The sequence below is a fragment of the Cyprinus carpio genome, chromosome B8 (assembly GCF_018340385.1).
Source record: "Cyprinus carpio isolate SPL01 chromosome B8, ASM1834038v1, whole genome shotgun sequence".
Lineage (NCBI taxonomy): Eukaryota > Metazoa > Chordata > Actinopteri > Cypriniformes > Cyprinidae > Cyprinus > Cyprinus carpio.
The window spans coordinates 14,104,988-14,128,074 of record NC_056604.1 but is presented as its reverse complement, the minus strand read 5'-3'; the positions used below and the strand labels follow the sequence as shown (position 1 = coordinate 14,128,074).

The following is a 23,087-nucleotide window of genomic DNA, read 5'->3' as shown; positions in this document are numbered from 1 at the left end:
TTCCGTTATTTCAGTATATTTCATATACACACAGCCGTTCAAAAGTTTGGGCTCAGTAAGATTTTTTTATGCTTTTTAAGAAGTCTCTTATGCTCATCAAGGCTGCATTTATTTTGTTTTTCTCATCAAGGCTGTTTTTTTCTTTAATGCTTCATTAGGATTTTTTTATTTTTTTTGAGTAGTATATTATGTTTTTTTGTGAAACATTAATATACTTTAAAATAGTTCTTGAATCGATTTTCTCTGGAGCATGCGTTTGGACCATCAGAATGGCAACTCCATGTTTAGAAACAGCCGTACCTCTGCTTGTTTCCAAATCCTTACACACACTTGAACCTAAAATTAATAATTCATTGAAAATTCGAACAAAGTGTGAAGCGGATTAACAAACAGGTTGTTCACAGTGGGCAGTGGTTTACATAATCTTGCGTCCTAAAAGCCTCTAAGCTGAGGTGACATTACATGATTGCCGCAATGCGACTAGCGCTCTTTAGCCCTCTTCTTCATGCGCATTTGGTGTGCGGATCAAAAACGTAGATTAGACGCGCCATCTGCTGTTAAAAATCTAAGCTCAGAATCGATTAGAGGAAGCGGAGCATTCTGAACATCTAGGAACGCGATCCACAAATCGCTTCCTGCATGATTTATCGGCCCGCTCATTCGTTTATTATCAATGTTGGACACAGTTGTGCTGCTGTGTGGTTTGTGTGTGTACAGGTGCATCTCAATAAATTGAATTTATTATCAATGTTGGACACAGTTAGTAGAGTCCCATTTTGTTCCTTACTAATTAAAAGAAGTTTCCTGTAAGGGTTTGTCGAAACTCTCACTCAAGCTGACATTCTTTATCTATCAACAATGATGGCACAAGCTAAAAATAGTCACCACAATTTTTTGGTAGATGTTACAAAGAATTCTGTTTCAAATACATACTGCTCTTTTAAACATTCTATTCCCTAACGAATCCTGTATACGGTTACCCAAAATATTAAGCCGCACAACTGTTTGATAATAGTAAGGAAATTTCTTCATCACCAATGATTATATTAGAATGATTCTGACAATATTATTGTGACAGAGTGAGTCTGGAGTAAGAGTAATGGCTATTGAAAATTAAGCTTGCATACAGGATAAAATGTCACTTTGAGATATTTAAACATAACTTTTTCATTTTTAAAATTGTTAATAATATTTCATAATATTGCTGTGTTTCTATATTTTTTAATGCAATAAATGCAGTTTGGTCGGCTGTGAATAAGAAAAATTTCTTTCAAAGCATTACAATAGCTTACCAACCCCAAACATTTGAGGTAGAGTGTACATTAGTAGTCGTTCACAGTAGTGATACTAGTTCGGATGTTTCAAATCGGTACATTTATTCAAGAAGCAAGCATAATAGTGAATAGGACATGGGTTTAGTAATGGCTTGACTATCACTGCGTTACACATCTAATAACTACTTATGAGGTCAACTAGATAATATTTGGCTTGTGTTTCAGTGGTGGAGTAGTATCTACTTGAATGGGGAAATAAAAGTTATTTTGTCAAATAACATAAGAAAAAGCTTCTATTTCAGGCGCAGCTGCAGTGATTGTGATGACTTTAACTGGCTCTCTTATTTAGAAGGCGGGACTTAATCCACCATATTAAGGTAAATTGCGTTTTCTCCCATTCATAGTAAATATGAGTGCACCGCCTTTGTACATCTGAGTCTTTGGTAGTACTTTAGCATGCTAACAGTTAGGCACTTTACAGCTATATTTGTTCTCCACTGAAAAAAACACTACAGTGTGACTGAAAGAACTGCTTCGTGCTCCACCACCTTGAACAAACTTCAACATAATCAGCTGTTGGACTTTCAAATGGCCTGCAGTGAACAGTGCTCCTGTTATGACCCATAATCCACAGGTTTAATTGTGACGGTCTTGTGAAAAGATTCAAGGACAATATTTTTCTGAAAGTCTGCTTTTAATAAACAGATGGTGGCTTTAAAAAATACTATGCAGTACAAAAGGGCCTTTTTTGATGTTGTGAACTAGATATTTCACAATCAGAGTTTTTCTAATGTAACTGAATTTGTGATTGAGGAATGAGAATCCATGAGACCCAGTGATTAGGTTACAATGAAGCATCACAAAAGACTGCTTCTTGCACAGTAGCTCAGGACAGTCTGCTCTAGGTAGATTCACAGCAGTGGCACATTTTTCCATTTTGTAATTATTGATTTAACTGCATTCCACAGCATATTTAATGACTTGGAAAGATTCTTGTATCTTTCACCTGCTTTGGGCTTTTCAATTACATTTCAGAGTTGATTTGATCATCCTTTTTTCTTCAGGGCTACATTTTACCATAGTACTGACTCACCAGAACCTAGACCTTTCAAGTAAAGGTGTATTTATACTACAATCAGTTTAAACCTCTTGTATGCACACTACAGCTCTCTATATAATTACACATTTGACTTTCCTCATTCTGTGCATAATTAAAACAAATTAAATAAAATCTTGCAATATGATGAATGTTAATGAGAACTTGGGTTCGTTACTATACACATATACATGCATTTAACAGTATATATATATATATATATAATATATAGTAATATATATATATAAAATATATAATATATATATACACACACACACACAATTATTACAAGACTTCTGAAGTGACACAATAGTTATTTGTGTTTCATATGCCTTTTGTGTTCTTTTGAAGCTTGAAAGCTTCAGTTCCCTTTCACTGTAAACTTCATCAAAACTAGCAACCAGTACATGAATCAAAAATGAGCAAATAATGACTAAAATTTTATTACATTTTGCAAAACAACATTTGGATTAATAAAAAAAAAATTATAAGCACTCTACAATTCAGGCACTGGAATCTTCTACAGAGGGAAAAGTGACCCATGGATACTGGCCTTGCTGACCTGCTGGGTAAAATGATGCGAGAGGATTTGTCTGTTTAATTAAGCACTGCGATTATATCGCTGGGTGGAAATTTAATCCCTCAGAAAGACACACTGAGAGTCTACATCAATGGTTTTACAAGACAGTATGTATTTAAATCAAATGAAACTAGTTCATCTGTGACTGATTTTAGAGAATGTGAGAATGTGAGCAGTGGAAAATGGTGTTATATTTACCAGGCTGCCCCAGTTTGGAAGATGAGGAACTGGTTCTCTGCTTGGAAAAAAAGTGTTGCCCTTCACTGCAGTGAGGAATCTCTGAGGCTGAGGTGAAAGTCTGGGTCCTCCTGCACCCTCAGAGGCCGACCGCAGAACGTCTCTCCATGCGCATCACCTCATGGTACGGGCTCACGCTGCGCACACATGGACACTGTGAAGGATACAAACAAAGATTAGAGAAACATATCCCTCAAAACAAAGAGATCTAAACCAACTGTTTTGAGTTATTCAGTATATTTCTCCGTTATTTCAGTATATTTCATATACACACAGCCGTTCAAAAGTTTGGGCTCAGTAAGATTTTTTATATGCTGGTTTTTTAAGCAGTCTCTTATGCTCATCAAGGCTGCATTTAATTTGATCGAATCACAAAGGCAGTATTATTGTGCAAACATTAATATTACTTTAAAAGGGGGATCTAATTTATTTCTGTGAGCATGAATTTTCAGCGGCAGAATAAAAGAATGCATCCGCGACTCGAGAAATGATTCTGAATCTGAGATTTCGAAGGCATCGCGATTCTTTCTTGAAAATTTTGGATTCCGAGCATAGGTTTGTGATATCAGATGACTTGCTTGTGGAAACAGGATTGTTGCCAAATACTTGCACACTCTTGTGAACAATAAAATTTGTGAGAGCGGATTACAAAGGTGTCACAGTGGGGGTGGCATCTTGCGTCATATAAGCATTCTAAGCTAGGTGTAAATAATGATTGCCGAATGCACGAGCGAATGGGTTAGCCTATCTTCATGAGCATTTGAGGTGTGCGGAAAAGATTCAATCTGCGATATAATAAACAATCAGAACGATTCAGTGGATCCCGAGCATTCTGGGGACTCTAGGTAAATCGATTCACAATCGAGTCGGGTTTGGATTTAAGCCGTTGTTGTATGCTGCACACAGTTGTGCTTGCTGTGTGGTTGTGTGTGTGTCAGGGAAAGGCATCTCAATACAATTGATCTATTGTGTTGGAAAAGTTCATTTATTTCAGTAATTCAACTCAAATTGTAAAACTCGTGTATTAAATGATTTCAATGCACACCGACTGAAGTAGTTTAAGTCTTTGGTTCTTTTAATTGTGATGATTTTGGCTCACATTTAACAAAAACCCACCAATTCATCTCAGCAAATTAGAATATGGTGACATGCCAATCAGCTAATCAAACTCAAAAAATCTGCAAAGCGTTTGCCTGAGCCTTCAAAATGGTCTCTCTCAGATTTGGTTCACTAGCTACACAATAATGGGGAAGACTGCTGATCTGACAGTTGTCCAGAAGACAATCATTGAACCCTTCACAAGGAGGGTAAGCCACAAACATCATTGCCAAAGAAGCTGGCTGTTCACAGAGTGCTGTATCCAAGCATGTTAACAGAAGAAGTTGAGCGGAAGGAAAAAGTGTTGGAAGAAAAAGATGCACAACCAACCAAGAGAACTGCAGCCTTATGAGGATTGTCAAGCAAAATTGATTCAAGAATCTGAGTGAACTTCACAAGGAATGGACTGAGGCTGGGTCAAGGCATCAAGAGCCACCACACACAGACGTGTCAAGGAATTTGGCTACAGTTGTCGTATTCCTCTTGTTAAGCCACTCCAGAGACATGTTACCTGGGCTAAGGAGAAGAAGAACTGGACTGTTGCCCAGTGGTCCAAAGTCCTCTTTTCAGATGAGAGCAAGTTTTGTATATTCATTTGGAAACCAAGGTCCTAGAGTCTGGAGGAAGGGTGGAGAAGCTCATAGCCCAAGTTGCTTGAAGTCCAGTGTTAAGTTCCACAGTCTGTGATGATTTGGGGTGCAATGTCATCTGCTGGTGTTGGTCCATTGTGTTTTTTGTAAACCAAAGTCACTGCACCCGTTTACCAAGAGATTTTGGAGCACTTCATGCTTCCTTCTGCTGACCAGCATTTTGAAGATGCTGATTTCATTTTACAGCGGGATTTGGCACCTGCCCACACTGCCAAAAGCACCAAAAGTTGGTTAAATGACCATGGTGCTGGTGTGCTTGACTGGCCAGCAAACTCACCAGACCTGAACCCTTATAGAGAATCTATGGGGTATTGTCAAGGGGAGAACGCCAAAAAAATGAGAAACAAGAGACCAAAAAATGCAGATGAGCTGAAGGCCACTGTCAAAGAAACCTGGGCTTCCATACCACCTCAGCAGTGCCACAAACTGATCACCTCCATGCCACACCGAATTGAGGCAGTAATTAAAGCAAATCAAGTATCAAGTATTGAGTACATGTACAGTAAATGAACATACTTTCCAGAAGGCCAACAATTCACTAAAAAAATTTTTTATTGGTGTTATGAAGTATTCTAATTGGTTGAGATTTTGGTGGGTTTCTGTTAAATGTGAGTTAAAATCATCCCAATTAAAAGAAACAAAGACTTCAACTACTACAGTCTGTGTGCATTGTATTTATTTAATACACGAGTTTCAGAATTTGAGTTGAATTACTGAAATAAATGACTTTTCCACAACATTCTAATTTATTGAGATGCACCTGTATACAGTCACATGAAAAAGTTAGGACACCCTTAAATTCCATGGTTTTCTGTATCAGGAGATGATAATTTATCTGGTCCTTGTAAAGTCTTTAAATTTGGAAATAAAGCCTCAGATGAACAATGTCATGTGACATATCACACTATGTCATTATTTATTTAACAAAAATAAAGCCAAGATGGAAAAGCAAAGTTAGGACACCCTATTATTCAGTTGCCTGTAGCTCCACTTTTAGCAGGAATAACTTGAAGTAATCATATTCTGTATAACTTCATCAGTCTCTCACATACTTGTGGTGGAATATTGTCCCACTCTTCTTTACAATGTTACTCCAATTAATGGAGGTTTGTGCGAATTTGTTTGTGCACAGAGTCAGGATGATGTCTGGACTTTGACTGGACTGTTGCAAGCAACACCTTGATTTTTTTTCTTTTCAGCCGTTCTGCTGTAGATTTGCTGGTATGCTTGTGATCATTGTCCTGTTGCATGATCCAATACTGACCCAACTTTAGCTGTCGGACAGATGGCCTCACATTTGACTCTAGAATACTTTGGTATACAGAGGAGTTCATGGTCGACTCAAGTGTGGCTACAAAACAAGCCCAAAATCATCAGCCCTCCAGCAGCATGTGTGACTTTTGGTATGAGGTGTTAGTGCTTATATGCTCTTTAGGTTTTCATCAAACGTGCTGTACTCTGGTCTCATCTGTTCAGAGGTCATTGTTCTAGAAGACTTATGGTTTGTTCAGATGCAATTTTGCAAACCTAAACCGTGCTGCCATGCTTTTTTAGGTAGAAGCAGCTTTCTTCTGGCAAGACTTCCAAACATGTCATACTTGTCCCATATTTTTCTAACTGTACTTTCATGAATTTTATCATTTAACATGTTAACTGAGGCCTGTGGAGTCTGCCATTTCTCTGAGTGTTACATGGTCTGATCTTGGGGTGAATTTGCTGGGCCATCCACACCTGGGAGGATTGGTGTCTTTTTTGATTGCCTTCCACTTGTGAATAATCTTCCTCACTGTAGTATGATGGACTTCAAATTGTTTGGAAATGGCTGTATTACTCTTCCCAGACTCATGGCAGCAACAATTGCTTCTCTAAGATCATTGCTGATGTCATTCCTCTTTGGCATTGTGTTAACACACACCTGAAAGCTCCAGTCCAGCAAACTGCCAAAACATCTGCTTTTAAAGAGGTGCTCACTCTTGCTGATGATCAGTTAATCAAAGACATTTAATTAGCAGAGCCTGACTGCTACTTACCTTCTTAATTCCTATGTTAACAGTAAGGGTGTCCTAACTTTGTCACGGCTTTTCCATTCCGCCTTTATTTTTGTTAAATAAATACTGACATGGTGTTGTGTGTCATGTGTTGTTCATTTGAGGTTTTATTTTCCAAATTTTAAGACCTGCCAAGGACCAGATATTTATTTTATTATGTTCTTGTATATAAATATAAATATAAATATAAATATAAATATAAATATAAATATAAATATAAATATAAATATAAAGACAGACTAGACTTCGTATAGTCTGTATTTTTTAGCTTATGTATAGGTAAACATTTATATATAGTATATTTATAGTCAAAATCTGTCAGTAGGTTAGTTGTGTATAGGTTTATACTGTTTTACTTCATTGTTGTATGTCTATATTTATGTAGCACCATGGTCCTGTGAGGCACACATTTCGTTCCACTGTATGTCCCCACATTAAGCGGAATGACAATAAAGCTCAACTTGAACTACGTGTCATATTTTATTTCAAGATTCTTTGAAAAAAGTTTAAAAGAACAGCATTTATTCAAAATAGAAATCTTTTCTAACAATACAATTCTTTACCATCACTTTGTTTTATTATTTTAACATATCCTTGCTGAATAAAAGTATTAATTTCTTTAAAACAAATTTTTTTTTATAGTGTATACTGACCCCAAACTTTTCAACCATAGTTCAAAATATTTCAAAAGATTTATACTTTAAATAACTGCTTTTATTTAAAAAAAAAACTTTGAAAATCGTACTTATCCCAAACTTTTGAACTGTATTGTTTGTATTTGAATAACTGCTTTTATTTAAAAGTGTTGTGTGTGTGTGTGTGTGTGATATATATATATATATATATATATATATATATATATATATATTATATATATATATATATATATATATATATAATATATATATATATAATATATATATATATATACACACTTGTATATATTTACAGATATGATCATAAATACATATTTAACATATCCGTAAAATATTTAATAAAATATTAGTAATTAGTAAATATTCATATGTACAAACATGGCATCTGAATGGTATGTGTACATAAGACATATGAACATATATCTAAAATACACACTTTATATATAAAAGTTTATGGAAAATACACATGAATACCTTTAAACTGCAACTGTGAATTGCACTTCAATGGAAAACAATATTCAAATGTAGTGGAAATAATAAATACGGAAACCACCTTGTTATCAAGTTTCCTTCCTTTAACTGAATGATTAACTTTTCTACAGTATCTTGCTGTATACAGAGACAGCTCTCAATGGACATTAAATTAGGCTGTAGGTCACAATCTGAAGAATATGTAAAACACGTAGGAAAGATATTAAATACACAAAGAAGTGTTAAGCCTAGGGCACAAACTACAACTCATCCACTGCATTCTGCTTTGCATAAAATAAACTTAATTTATCTCTTAAACCAGATATTAAAATCTAAACAACACTATCATCATAGACCCTACTGACACAAATACTCACAAGCACTGTGAAAGAAAATATACTGATATTCAGTGAAAGCCCAAAACCTACACAAACACAATAAAAACTGCAGAAAATGACTAATTATATTCACAAGAAAATAAAAACATGCTAAACAAACTGGCTCAAATTTCCAGCATATTTAAATTAAACAAAAAGGGTTTCTGGAAAACTTGTTTTGCCAAAATAATCTGCTGCCAACATAGTAAACCACAGAGTTGACTGTATCCAGACATATTTCCTCCTATTTAAAGATAAGCAAGTATTACTAAAAACATCTTAATAACCTTAAAAAGAGCTTAATCGTTGATTATGAATATTAATGAATGACCCCAAGCCTATAATTGTAAATGAAACCAATGAATGTAGAGTTCACTCTCTCCTGCAACAGGATCTGTAGTAAAACCAATATCAGGTCACAACTAGAGGAAATTCAATACAGCAGAACTGGTTAGTTTCCCATAAACCTCTAAGCCACAAGCATTCTGGAGTGAAAGCACTCTTAAGGTAAAAGTATAATTTACAGGAGGCAAATCACATGTTATAAGAAAACTACAGCCAAACTGGAGCACAAAGCATTGTTTCCAAAGGAAGGGGGGTGTTATTTTTTTTGTTTGTTTTTTTGTTTTAAATAAGGTTCCCAGTTTTTGTACTGTATGCGTGTACAAAATACTAGTTTAAGCTTTCAGCAGTTCCAGAGCTGTGAAGATCAGTTTCACATTCAGTTTAAGGCTACATGTTATGTAGAGCTTTTATAGGTTATTGAATGAGGGCTTCAATGCCATATTTAAAACCACAAATACGATAATTAACTGTGATAGATTAATTCAACACAAATAATAAATAATGTGGCATTAATAGTATTTGATGTCTGACATCCCTTCTTCTTCAACTTGTCAATTAGCATATTACATGGCTCTCTGGAATACTACATGCTGATTGGTCAATCACAGCATTTTGCGTTTCAATATTTTGTATACTGACACACTACACTGTATAACTCACTGTTTTCGGCAAAAAAACCTTCTTCATATAGCTGTGCTATAATATATATTATGTCTCTCTGAGGTCCCTTCACTTATAATAAATACATTTCAAGTCACATCAATATTTCAGGCATATTTTTTATTTTAGCAAGTAGCCTTGTAATAAGCAGAAAAATGTGCAGATAGCTGTTCACATCATTTTGCCCATTTGATATGTACTAAAACAATAATGAAGACAGTTAATTTGCCTGTCATTTTTAAAACCAATTTAACCAGAAAAAAAATTACTTCATAAATACCTGTAGTACCCAGGTACTTCAAATTTCCCCCCAAAATTTTTTAAACTTTCAGCACCCATGGCTTCATGTGATATTAAAAGTGTCCATCAAAAGAGAAGCTCATTATCTTGGTGGAAGCGCTGATGTCATAAGAGCTAGAGATAAAATCTCAGTGAAAGATTAGTGAAACTGGTTTACAGATCAAAGATGAACATGTTTCTGTCATGGAGCAAGTATGTGAATAATTTACCTCAAAACTAGTTTGTCTAAAAAACAGAAACAGAACAGCCTCTATATAAACAAACCAAACAGCAACTTAGTTCATTACCTGTGTGCGGCTTTCTCAGGTGACTTGGCCTGGTCTCCAGTTTGCTCAGGCCTGATCTTCCTGCCTGCTGGATGAGTACAGTGTTCCTGGACCGCCTCTCACGGGCGTCTGGATTGGAGCTGCTGTCCTCACTCAGTTGTGGAGCTTGCTCATTCTCACTGGCCTCTGACTGGTCAGGGTTAGTGTTAAGGTTCAACTCTTTAACTGTTTGCAGCGTTACAGGTTCCGTATGGGCAGTGGTGCTCTCGCACTGTGTGTTGGCTGTGTGGCTGGTATCTGGCAGTAAGTGCTTTTCCGTGCTGGCCTGGGCTGGGGTGAAGGACACCTGTGAGGTAGAAACAGCTTGGCTGAAGTTTTCGGGTGGAGCAGCTGGACTAGGGGCTGGCAAAGCGTCCACTTCCGAGACAGAGTCTTCGGTAACGTGAACAAAATCGGATGGTGTTATTGCCGTGGTGCGGTCTTCTGAGATCATGGGCGACTGTAGTGAACTCTCAGCCAGTTCTCCAGGCCAGGAACCGGGGGTACCAGTTTTAGGAGGATCTTCCGCAGCATCCTGTCCTTTACCCTGGTCTGGGACATTGGACAAGTTCTTAGAAAACTGTTGGTGAGCTGATAAGGATTTGGGCAGCTGCTGCTTCTTATGCTTGGAAGACCTCTTGCTGCTCACATCATCGAGGAACCCTGAATCATCTCCCTCATTGGTCCCTGAGCTGATGCAATTAATAAACATGCTGCGATTGGTGGATGCTTTCTCGAGGTCTTCCGTCTGAGATCGGGGGATCTTCTTTGTGTCTGCCAAATCCGAATGAATGCCTTGTCTTTGAGATGGAACCATCTCGAAAGGTGGCTTCAGGTCCCTGGCTGCGATTGTCCAGGCTGAGCTGGGTCGGATCGCTGTTTCTTTTGCTGTGGAAGCTGAAGGACGGTGTCCGGAAGAGGCTGCGGCGTTTGCTCGTGCTGCTGGAGCTGGAATTGGTGCTGGAGGGAGAGGAAGTGTGGACGCCATTGCCGACACCACCGGAGGAGGGTGAGGAGGGGAGCGAGTCCTGCCTCTTTCGCACACTACGTCTAAAGATGGGAAGCCTGGAGACCAGGGTGGAGCGGCGTGTCCCTGATTCGCTCATTAAGATCGAGCACCAGATCAGACACTCTGCAAACAGGTAAAAAGACAAACTCAGAATTAGCATGACGGCCTTAACAAAGAGACACAATCAAGATTGGAAATGACCACCAGCCAAATAATTTTGGCTATTTTGGCGTCTACACTAGGCAACATGTCTCGCTTCTGACAAGAAATTCTGTTGTTTAGAAACAAAAACAATTTGTTAATAGTTGGATAAACAGGCGCAGGGAAAGTTGGCAAGACTCATAGGAGCCGTCTTTGTTTAACAGTTCTGTCTAATAACTATAAGACATATGCTATAATAATTTTCATATTTCAAACTACCCTGCTCTAATTATCTAAATTCTCTTGGTTTAACGCTGGATCCAAACCTTAGTTTTAAAAACATGTAAAGAAAATTGTGAGGACTATAAAATATAACTTGATAAATTTCAGACAAATTAGACAATGTCTACGGTCCCCTGATGTAGTTAAGACTTTTATGCATGCTACAATCTTTTCTCATCTGTCATACTTTCTGACATGTTTGGGTCAAGCAGGAGAAACTGTTATTAAACCTTTCAAATCTCTTTATAAGCAGACTTCAAAAACTCTGGACATAAAGCCTAACCAATATCACCACTGTAGGGTTTTAGAAAATTAGGCCTACAATTATTTGAGCTTTGATAATTTTAGACTTTTCTCAAATTTGTGTATGTTATATAACATTCTAAATGGTTTGGCCCCTTCCATACTTTGTGATTTTGTGCATTTTCACTCTACAGTCTCTGTACTACTCTGTGATTGTGTTGTTCCTTTCCGTCATTCTCTCTTTGGATCATCGTCTTTCTCAGTGAAAGCTATTATTCACTGGAACACTCTTCCAGAAGACACAAGGACGTGCACATCTATTGACATTTTTAAACTAAAACTTAAATCTTATTTAAAATCAACTCAACTCTGTAAACACTGACATGGTTGTGGTTTGACTGGACACAATCTTTACTGTTCTTTTTTTGGCTCTGATAGGATGTGTATAAGTATTACTGTATTGTATGTGTTTGTTGTCTTATGTTTTTATGTTTACCTATGATTATGATTAGGCTATTTGTTAATGGTGTTTGTTTGTGGTGTAGTGATTGGCTAAATTTGGTACAAGGCATGAAATGGAAACATTTATGTTAAAATTGTGCATGGTCCCTTTTCAAATAAATTTAAATAAATAAATAAAGTAGGATCACCGTTAATAAAAAATAAATAGAATAAACTACTACAAATATAAAAACACTGCATGTTCCCTTGATTTTGAGATTTGCACAATTCCAAATATTTTTTAATATTTGTCAAAAATAGATAAAAAAAGAAAGAACTTTATTAAAGAAAAGGTTTAATTTGTTATATTCTCATCTTGTATTATTCTTAGTATTTTAGGGGGGAAAGGAAAGAAAATTGTACATCAACTTTAGAGGTAGTCTAAAACGGGTTCCCAAAAATAACAGCAGACACAGACCTATTAGTTCAGAGTCCACCTGTCAGCCAGTGTCCTCAGTGGTGCTCAAGTGTGGGGAAAATATGAATTAAAATACTGTATCAATTCACTAATTAATTGGCTGGTAAAAACTTGAAAGGCTTGTAAAATTCCAGATTCTCTTTGTCTAATAGGCAATAAATTGAATTTCCCACCATAGACACGATGTAGATTCACAAGGGAAAAATCCAGGAGAGCTGCATTACTGTTTGCTGAGCACAATTAATTACAGCACATTAAGCATACTGTGCTGATCTTCTGCCAATACTCACTGTACTGAAATCACAGCTAACCAGTAAAGGTGATGTGAAGGTGTTCCCTCTGACAAATTTACAAAACATGTACTGTACACACCCCATGGCCATAACATTGTTGTGACAATTGGAGATACACCCTTGACAGCATTACCTAGCCTGCTTGACATGATTTAATAGGCAATGGCATTCTACAGCACACTTTATTATTTAAAGATATTTATCATAATAATCATGACAATGCCAACGTAATAAACAACAGACCAACTCATGAAACTTTTATACAAGTCATAAATGATGGCACACAAGATATAACAAAAAGGGTTTTGTGGGAAACAGGTAACTTACATTTGACACAACGAACATTCAGAGGCATTATACGCCGGCAAAAAAAATAATGTTATAAATAATTTAATTGGCATAAAATCTACGGCGAAACTACACCAAGCAAGATTAGGCTATCCATTAAGTGTGATAATCTATGAATCAAAACAAAAAGGCCTATAACCTCCAATCTGTTGTGATCTGCCTCTCTAAACGGCATTTTTTGGCCATCATACGAGCGTACATAATATTAAGGAATCGTAGCACTGCTACAGAGCCCAAAAATTATATTTAGGTTTTTCGCTGTTTTGAGACACAGCAATTGCGCAATACAGACCTATTATTATATATATCCATCATATCGTCTGCAGTGATGGACACACGGCGTTAGGAAACACGGAATAAGCAATACATCAGCGACATAAAGCAGCCGCCTGCTGCAAGCGCTCTGCACGCAATACAGCTCCGCGCACAAACATTACCTTGAGATGAAACCTCTGTTTACAACCCGCTGAGATTCCCTTCGCTGTCAGTTTGAGCGTGAAGCCGCAATGCTCGTGGCATCACATCCGGCGAGTTTAACGTCAAAGCACTAAACTCTCATGTCAGAATCCTGCCTCGCTCGAGCTAAATCCACCTCAAGTGACGTGGAATTTGCTGGCGCTTTGCTTCCGCGTTTCCGCCTCTGCGCATGACGCGGGGTACCTGCGTGAGCGTCATTTAAAGACGGCACACAGGTGCAGTGGCCCTGAGATAGTAAGAGAGAAGAGTGTAATCACACAACTATCTGCATCATTATTGAAATTCTATGTATATGAAAAAATTGTTGCAATTTATAGATAGAGTGCAGAATGTTTGTTTTTTTAAAAAAGTAAAGGTAGAAATTCTATTAGAGTATGTACCCTAATGTTTATATAAGAAATATCGATTTGTCAGCGAAGTGGTAAGCTTTTCCTCTTTGCTGTGCTTTTTTTTTAATTATACTCTGGCACCATTTAATTTTATTTTATTGTTTGCATAAATAGGGCTATACTCTATATAGTGTTTTTTTTAATGTTTATTATGAAAAAAAAAAACATTTATTTTGGTGTTGTTTATGTTAGTATACGTATATAATCAGTTAATTTCATTTTTGTTTTATTTTTAAGGACACCGCATAAATAATTTTCAGGTGCAAGCGAGGCGGTCGTTGTTTACTGATGTGTTTATGGTATTGAATACATTGTAGCTAGGACTATATGTAACATTAATGAAGAGTAAATGTCGATCAGTTGTTTAGAAGGAATCAAAGGGGCACTCTGAACGAATCTAGACCTTTGAAGCACTTTTAATTAGCCTATATTACAGTATCCAGTTTTCATTGTCATGTGATTTTTTTTTTCTGTAAGAAAGCAGTAAAATCATTTTTATAGCTATAATAAATTAATATTTAAAAAAAAAAAACTAAAATGGTCCGCCCAATAGGTTACCTATAGGCCTAATATCTAACTCATAAGATAATCGAGCCAGGAAATACAAAAGTGCATGAGTTAAATCACTTCTGAAAAAAAATGTCACGTTTTACAACGTATTGAATCCCATAACTTCGCTGGGCTAAAATTCCTCCATAGCTCCCGCAATTCTGTTGAATTCCACGTGGTGTCCCTGTTGCTACAAAATTACGCTTAATTCTTACAACGCATGTTTATGGAAAAGTAACAAGTTACGTTTGAGAAGCAGCTAATGTTCATGACATTTGAGACTTCACTCACTGGTTATTCATTTATGATAACGTTGAGTCTAAAAGTAATAGTTCAGCCAGAAATGAAAGTTCTTTCATCATTTTTAGGTAGAATGACATGCCCAGTTACCATTTAGTATCATTGTATGGAAAAGATGCAATTAATCTGAATTCAATTCGTGTAAACGCAACTAGGCTAATCATTGTTTGTTCTGTGTAAACTGTGTAATATGTGCAGTCCTATGCAATCCTATGCGTAAGAGTAATGAGTGCAAAGTATTGTGTTCAGAAAAGGTTTTTTTTTTTTTTGTGCATGCATGCATGTTTACGTCATAAACAGCATAGTCTGTGTGCAAAACAGCTCTTTATAAATACAGACTTTAATAAATAAAGTGTCCAACATACGCCTACAAATAAATTATTCTAGAAATACCAAATCTGCTCATACTTTTGTGAAGTTCATTTTAAAGTGATCTGAATGGAGTGCCTGTATAATGAGTATTTTTGAATGTAATATAAAAAGTGTCATCAAACTGCGTCACTACCTGTGTCACTCATAGCAGCACTAATAAACCCAATCTGAAGAACTCAGCTTGTGTGTGTCTGAGGGCTGATTCATTCAATTCCACACTAATATGTGCATTGTAACTAGCTCTCTGTATCCATTTTGTCATCAAAAAAAAATAAAAAATTCAAAAGAAACCTAATAATGTTCTTGATTTTTATATATTTAATGCATTTCTGACATAATTATGTGCTATTTAAAGGTCTGCATGTTGGAGTGTATTGTTTAAGGAAATGGATTTGTCATCTATAATATCCAGAAAAGTGGGTTGGCTCGATGGCATCAATACACTTGTACTGTCATGTAACCATGTATTTTGGAAGCACCTATCATTTCTGTCAAACTGTGAAAAGGAGAAACACATAGAATTGGAATGTAGCCATTTACTTTAAAAACTGTTTTAACATAGCAGATGTAATGGCTGTTATATCAAAGCAAATTTAACCAGGTCTAAAATTTTTATGATGCATAGGTGATTTAGCAACATGTAAAACCATGCAAAGCATTTAGCTAAATATTAGCCTGAACTGGTAAGCCAGCTGTTTGTTTGTTTGTTTGTTTGTTTGTTTGTTTTTAACTATAATATATAATATTTTAATTATAATATCTTTTTAAACTCTTCTTCATGACCTCATCCTCATAATCACCATCTTCTGTGGGAGACATTTTTGTCTCATCATTTTCATCACATCGTTTTCTGCCTTTCGTTTCTTGTTTTGGGTCTGAGACTGATCTTACTGAAGGGCTCTCGCTGGCTTTTTTTCTGAAACATTTTAATGCTAATAATTATTTTTGTAAAATCTGGCTTTGAATGTCTTTCTGTGTTTCTTTGACTAATGCTTAGAGTTTCTTTCCCTGAAAACGGTTATATCAGTGTATTAGCTTTAAAATGTCATGGCGATGCAGACAGCTTCAAAAGGTAGTTGCTATGAGACAGACAATAACAGCACTGCATCAGAGCTTTGTAAGTGTGCTGTGACAGAGGCAAAAAATAATGTGGTGCTCATGAAAGTGAGCTCTGAACTTACCCCTGATGGAGTTGGATAAAGCTACAAAGTGAGGGTCTTTATTCGTCTCCCATATATGCAGTCTATGAAAGACTTGAAAAAAAAGTCTTTATAAAGTCTAGATAAAGTGGCAGCCAGTGTAGTCATAACTCTTTATGGCAACTATTCCCCCTCCTAATATACACAAGAAAAAGAATATGGTGCTCACCTCTGAGGCTATCAAATTTCCATCAGACATATACACTAAGAGTAATATCGATTGTGAAAAGAAAAGAAAAGAAAAGAAAAGAAACACTGAAAAAGAGTAAATGTAAAAAAAAAAAAAAAAAAAAAAATACAAAATTGTTATCCAAAATCCAGAATATTTGTGATGTCAAGCAAATCATCAATCTTTGGACACCTTGACACTTGCTCTCTATCGCTGAGTTTGTTTAAGACTTGTGTATATTCATTAAGTAATTTAAAAATGTCATTTGAGTCAAACTGTATGCAGAGTGGCTGTGAGTTACAGAAAGGACTGGCATTGCTTAAATGTGTGAAAGCAAAGCTCTATAGGTGTCATTGTTTTCCCTTAAAGGAACAATTCTGTCATCAATTATTCAAAAAGATAAACTATCTTTCTCCTGTGAAACAAGAGACATTTCAATCCCTTTAAGCTATGTATATGTGAACCCTACAGATTCACAGATGCAGGCAAGAATTGTAATGTAATATGGGTCATTTGATGTGAATTATGAAACTAATGCCAACACTGATATGTGGTTTAAAATGGACATATTCTTATAATTTACATGACACAAATCAGCCTGAAATCATCAGAGCCTTTATTAAAAATAAACCTCATTGTAGGGTTCACATATTCAGATCTAACTGTTCAGTTTGTCGTCAGTTTGGGTATATAATATGCACATACAGTATAATATACTGTACATATATAATAACCACCGCAGCCCCCTAAACATTTAGAGTTCCTTCTTGCTGTGATGTAAGACCTTTTGATTTCCTGTCCATTAGTGTTATTTTCCATCATCCAGTCCCTGCAGACCAGGCACTATGCTACAGTTTATCACTAACACGGTCTCTTAATGAATCATGAACTGTAAGGTAAAAGCAGAAAGCTGTTTTCACTCTGTTAAACTCTGAGGTATTTTTTCCTTTTATAGCCTCATAGATCAGACACATGCCACATCACTGCAGTATAAATAAACAAGGAATATATATGAATTAAAAACACATAAATGTTGTTGAACAAAACATTTGATTCACAAATTTTTGAATATGTACACTTATTAAGTACAGTATTTACAATTCTGTAAAAATGTATAACATACAGCCTAGTATTAAGTGATTTATAGCTGATCTATCATCCCAGACTTAGTTTCTATAAAGAAAACCTCATTTTGTCTTTCTTTTTGTTCAGTTTGAATTTTCTTAATAAGGAACTCGACTCTTCTCTCCTCCTGCTGCTGGAAGAAAGAAGCTGCTACTTTCCTCCGAAGGCGTCGAGCGTAGACCTCCAGCGGCAGCAGGGTGTAGCTGAACAGATAGAGGAACACCAACGCCGTCACTACACTTGGGTTCAGCTTACTGGATTGGGCCTCACACACGTTTGGATCAGAGTGAATGAGAGCTGTGTAAGTTCTGTTGAAGTTGAACAATTCTACCTGACAGTCTGAGCTAAAGATCTGACAAAAGGCCACTTCTGTTCCAACCTAAGAAGATTAGAAAGATAGAGGGGAAGAGAAGAGAGAATCATTATTATTTTTCACAGTGGTGAACAGTAACTGGCCTATTTTCTTTATCTGAGTATTTTTGGAAACTTCTACTTAAAGGGATAGTTCACCAAAAATGAAAATTCTGCAAAAGTTGTTCCAGACCTGTAAGAATTACTTTCTTCTGTTGATGATATTTTGAAGAAATTCCAAAGTATCTATGAAGTCTGTTTGACTTTGACTTGCAGTTTACATTGAGTTTTTATCATTTACTTAATTACTGTACATCAGTATATATTTAAAAACAATGCTTATTCTACATTTACATTTATGCATTAAGCAAAGGCTTTTATCCAAAGTTAATTACAAATGGGAAAAAATTGCAATTGATCAAAGACTAATTTCTTGGAGTTACATTTTATCTACATTTCATCTGTTTACCTTGAAGCTGACATTGATGCTGATGTTGGTGGATGGCATGTTTGAAATCCAAGGCCCCCCTGTTTTCACCAAGTGATACAAGAAATGGTCCAGCACTATCAAAAAGACTGTCATCAGCAGATACAGAGTGATCACCATTGCTGGAGCCAGACATTTGAAAACTTCCTTTTTAGTTATTCTGAAACTTGTGGAGTTTACTCCATTTTTCACATCCTTTGCTTCAACCACAATCCCTTTTTCAGCTCCTTTCCTCCTGAGCCCACCTGTGATATACGTGTTGTCAAATCTTACAGATGTCAGATAAGACCGAAGGTACATGACAGATTCGCTGAACAAATACAAAACAAAAACAGCAGCAAAGATCCTGCTGAATAGTAGCTTCAGGTCCTGTACTTTACTTTTAACTTCAGAGAAATCCTCCTGCACTCGCTGACTCAACACATGCAACCGTCCCTTCACTTCTGAGACATTAATATGTGTGGTGTGATCAAATTCATGCAGCTTTTGCACTAAACTCCCATCCACACTCTCCGCAGCTCTTCTGACGATATTGTCTTTAATGGTGTTGATGAGGTCTGAGCTGCTTAGGAGACTTTGAGAGAGTTTTTCTGATGCACATTTCACGACATGTGTGAGAGTTGCAATGTTGGCGGCCATGTTGGGTAGGACGAACAGCACTACGATCATCATGGATGTGGACAAGAGCAGTTTACGGCCCTGCCGGGTGAACGACGTCGGGAAGATTAGCGTGAAGGCACATCGGAACGGATGGATGAGCAATGACAAGATAAACACAGCTGTGGCATAGATACCAACTGCAACCAATGCTGTCTGGATGTCATATTTTAAAAGGTCTATGAGCCAGTGGAAAAGTAGTGAAGCGGTTACAGCAGCCAATGAGAGACAGAGAACAAGAAGGGCAAGCAGGTGACTTGCACTCTGAGGAGTCGGAGAAGAGTAACACAACCACAGCGCCTCCATACTGCTCCTCACTGAGGCTCTGACACACACAAACACATAAATAGTAAAGACATGATCAATTAGTATATAAAGAGAGTTGAGACAAAAGGAAAATGTTTATCTCTAGCTGAATGAGTCTTTATTGGCTTAGATGGCTTACAGCAGTTTTAATAGAAAATAAACCATTTAAGCCAATTAACCCTCTATGGTACGCATTATGTTCTAACCATGAAATATTTTTTTAAATAAGTTTTTATTACATGAAATAGCTTCAATTATACAAATCCAAAAAAAAAATGTACAAATTTTTTTTGGGGGGGTGGGGGGGGATTTTTTTGTATTTAGGAAAACGTTGCCATATGGCAACAGTGTACCACAATGGAAAATGACCAAAAAAGTAGTTTTTCTATTAAATTATGATTATCTTTTCTATTTAATTGACATCTCTTTTAGATATTGATAGATTTTTTATACTTGGGACTCATGCAAACCAAAAGTAAGTAGGTTCCTATCATTTAACCTTCAAATAGTACTTAAAAGTATTATAATAATGCTTGCAAACGGACAAAAAAATTCGCTTTTGTACCATATATGCATATCAAATTCATCAACTTTTTATTGTTTTTACATCCACAAAGATTCCAACAACAAAAACAAGTCTTTTTGAAAGTATTTTATACAAGTTAAGTAAATGTATGGTAGCATGGAACATGCACTAATACCATGTAGAACATGAAAACATAAAATTCAGGTATTACGATAGGGGGCTCCATGAATCAAAACAAAATTTTAAGTTGTTATTTTTGTATAGTGTGGTTACCCATACTTGGAATTGGTGCTCTGCATTTAACCCATCCAAGTGCACACCACACAGCAGTGAGAAGTGACACACACCGTGAACACACACCCAGAGCAGTGGGCAGCTATATCCAGCGCCCGGGAGCAACTGGGGGTTCAGTGCCTTGCTCAAGGGCACTTCAGCCATCGGTATTGAGGGTGGAAGAGAGCGCTGTTCATTCACTCTCCACCCACCGACAACTCCTACCAGCACCGAGACTCAGACCGGTGACCTTTGGGTAACTAGTCCAACACTCTGACTTTTAGGCCACAGCTGCCCCTCAGTGTGGGTTTTTCCCAGTCCATCACTGTGCACATGTCTCAGTCCAACTCAAGTCACATTTCATAACATCCCATGAAACTGCAAAAAGCAGTTCCTTTCAGCTGTGATGCAAAGGTGCAAGTCACATTTGCTGCTGCACTTCATGCGGACGATCCCCCTGCAGCCAGGGTATTTGCACTTCCCTTTATTCTCCATGACAGGCCAAGTCTGCACTCTTCCTATTGCCCTTTCCATAAAATAAAGCTGTATTCATTTTCTGAAATGAAGACATAATTTTGTTATTTATACATAAATACAACTATACTACAATAAACACTTCAAATCATTAAATAACTGTGATAATTTTATTGATGCTACTATCTATAAAAAAATCCCAATGGGGATATACATTACTGCAATTCCACTGTGGTACAGTGTTGCCATATGGCAACACACCTATTTTTTCCATAGTGGTACAGAGTTGGCCATATGGCAACCTTGATATTTTCTTAATTTACAGTAAAACTATGTTAGACAAAATTGATTTATGATTGAAAATATCTAATTTACTTACTAAAGATGTTGCAAAAAAATCCCCCCTTGAGAAAAGATGTTTGGAAATTAGGTTAATAGAGCAATTTCTGGAGCACTTCAACAGGTGTCTTCTGTGTGAGGGTGACAGTGGGAAAAGGAGTTTTGGGAGGACATTCAGTTGTCATGTGATTTAAAAACAGCACATTATTGGCTACCTTAAGGCCTACCCTTTTAATTCCCATAATGTGATATATCGTAGTTTTTTCAGAATAACAAGGAAATGAGTATAAATTAATTGTTGCCATATGGCAACTCCGTACCATAGAGGGTTAAATGGTATTTTATGATTTAAGCTTTTTTAAATTAATTTTATTTACTAAAATGCAAGTATTTTGAAACCCATTTAACTTTATTTCTTTAGTAGAACAGAAAGGAAGTATTTAAAAATTAAAAATTCCAGTCTGCTTTTTCCTTGCAATTAAAGTAAAAGATTTTCTATGAATAACATCCTACCAAGTGCATGAACAATTATGATACATTAATGGATTATGGTTTTTCTTTTTGCAGCTTGTCAGCCACTGGTCCCCATCTACTTTCACTGTATGACAGAATAGCTTTGACATTCTAGAAAACATTTATTGTTTTGAAACAGATTTCAAAAGACATGTGGATGTGTAATCATAATTTTGTGGGGGACTATCCTATTGAAATTGTTCATCTGAAATATCAACTGACAAATAAGAAAAACAAATAGCAAGTTTCATTATGAAACATTTGATTACTAAACCCATTGATCTTTATTTCACAGCTTGGTATTGTAATGAACTGCTATAGTAACAGCAATAGCAAAATCAACAACACATTTCATAAATATAGCGCAATAATATTTCTCAGTATTTACATGAGAACACAGTGTGACCGCTTAACTAATACAGCCTATTTATATCCACTTCCATTTGCTTCTTGCTCAATTATAATGACAATCAATAAATGTCTCTATATGGAGGCACATGTCTTTTATAATTGCAGAAATATTGACATACCTGAGAGACAAAATGTAGAGATGGTAGTTTCTTAAAGGCATCATTACTGTTGGTTAAATGGAGGCTTGAATTAGATAATGGATTTATCTCTACATTAAAAGGTTGGTCATAATAGCAGAACTGGCCAGCTTCATATTGAGCTGGGCACTGAATACACAAATATTTATACGCACCCAATCCTATGACTCTGAGCTGGATGCTGAACACACATGCACACTGACTCATCCAGTTGCTCAGATTCACATGAAACTTAAACACCGGTCACACTGCACATCCTCTAACATGGTCACTTACACAACACCACATGACATGGCAGAAAAAAGCAAAACTGCCCTTTTCTTGAACCTTAAAAGGAAGATATACAAAAACATTTGTTTAAAAGGGAAGTCTGTAAATGCTGTGCTTGCTGGTTTAAAGTGTTTTTATGAAACATGTACTGTTTTGGTCTTCTGTGCTCTTATGTTACCATTTCCCATAATCCCACACAGTATTTTCTCCTGTTCTGTACCTGCAGTTGTCATATTTTTTATTATATATGGATTTTTCTAATATGGATTCAAGTGTTAAATCAGTCACTGGGTCCATTTAGAGTTTTGCCAATAACTTTACATAATTTTGATGGATAAATGCTTTAATTGGGACACAATAACAAAACAACAGAAAATAGAAATGTTACATAATTAATAATTACTGCATAAATACAACAAATTTACAATGTC

General features: G+C 36.3%; 2 protein-coding genes across 2 annotated transcripts in view; both read right to left on the bottom strand.

Moving 5' to 3' along the window:
- LOC109083339 (serine-rich coiled-coil domain-containing protein 1-like) overlaps positions 1-11,226 on the bottom strand; it is a 74,695-nt gene extending 63,469 nt beyond the window's left edge. The window contains 2 exon segments of the mRNA XM_042729879.1: positions 10,080-10,867; positions 10,869-11,226. Coding sequence (XP_042585813.1) covers positions 10,080-10,867; positions 10,869-11,203 — 1,123 coding nt within the window. The 5' untranslated portion in view covers positions 11,204-11,226.
- Positions 11,227-17,380: 6,154 nt separating this feature from the next.
- On the bottom strand, positions 17,381-22,991 carry LOC109083347 (osteoclast stimulatory transmembrane protein). Its single transcript, XM_042729878.1, has 4 exons — positions 22,542-22,991; positions 22,369-22,414; positions 18,733-19,732; positions 17,381-18,291 (listed from the first exon to the last, which is right to left on the bottom strand). Exons 1-4 carry the CDS (start codon positions 22,591-22,593, stop codon positions 17,929-17,931), a joined length of 1,461 nt encoding a protein of 486 aa, XP_042585812.1. The 5' UTR covers positions 22,594-22,991; the 3' UTR covers positions 17,381-17,928.
- Between the last annotated feature and the right edge of the window lie 96 nt (positions 22,992-23,087).

Bases quoted from the DNA above. Each gene is read 5' to 3' on its own strand.
- LOC109083347 (XM_042729878.1), bottom strand. From the start codon at position 22,593: ATGAGTCAGTGTGCATGTGTGTTCAGCATCCAGCTCAGAGTCATAGGA. The intron at 22,415-22,541 runs GTGCGTATAAAT...TTTAACCAACAG, and splicing joins GCTCAGAGTCATAGGATTGG to TAATGATGCCTTTAAGAAAC. The intron at 18,292-18,732 runs GTAAACAGATGA...TAATCTTCTTAG, and splicing joins GCATCAATGTCAGCTTCAAG to GTTGGAACAGAAGTGGCCTT.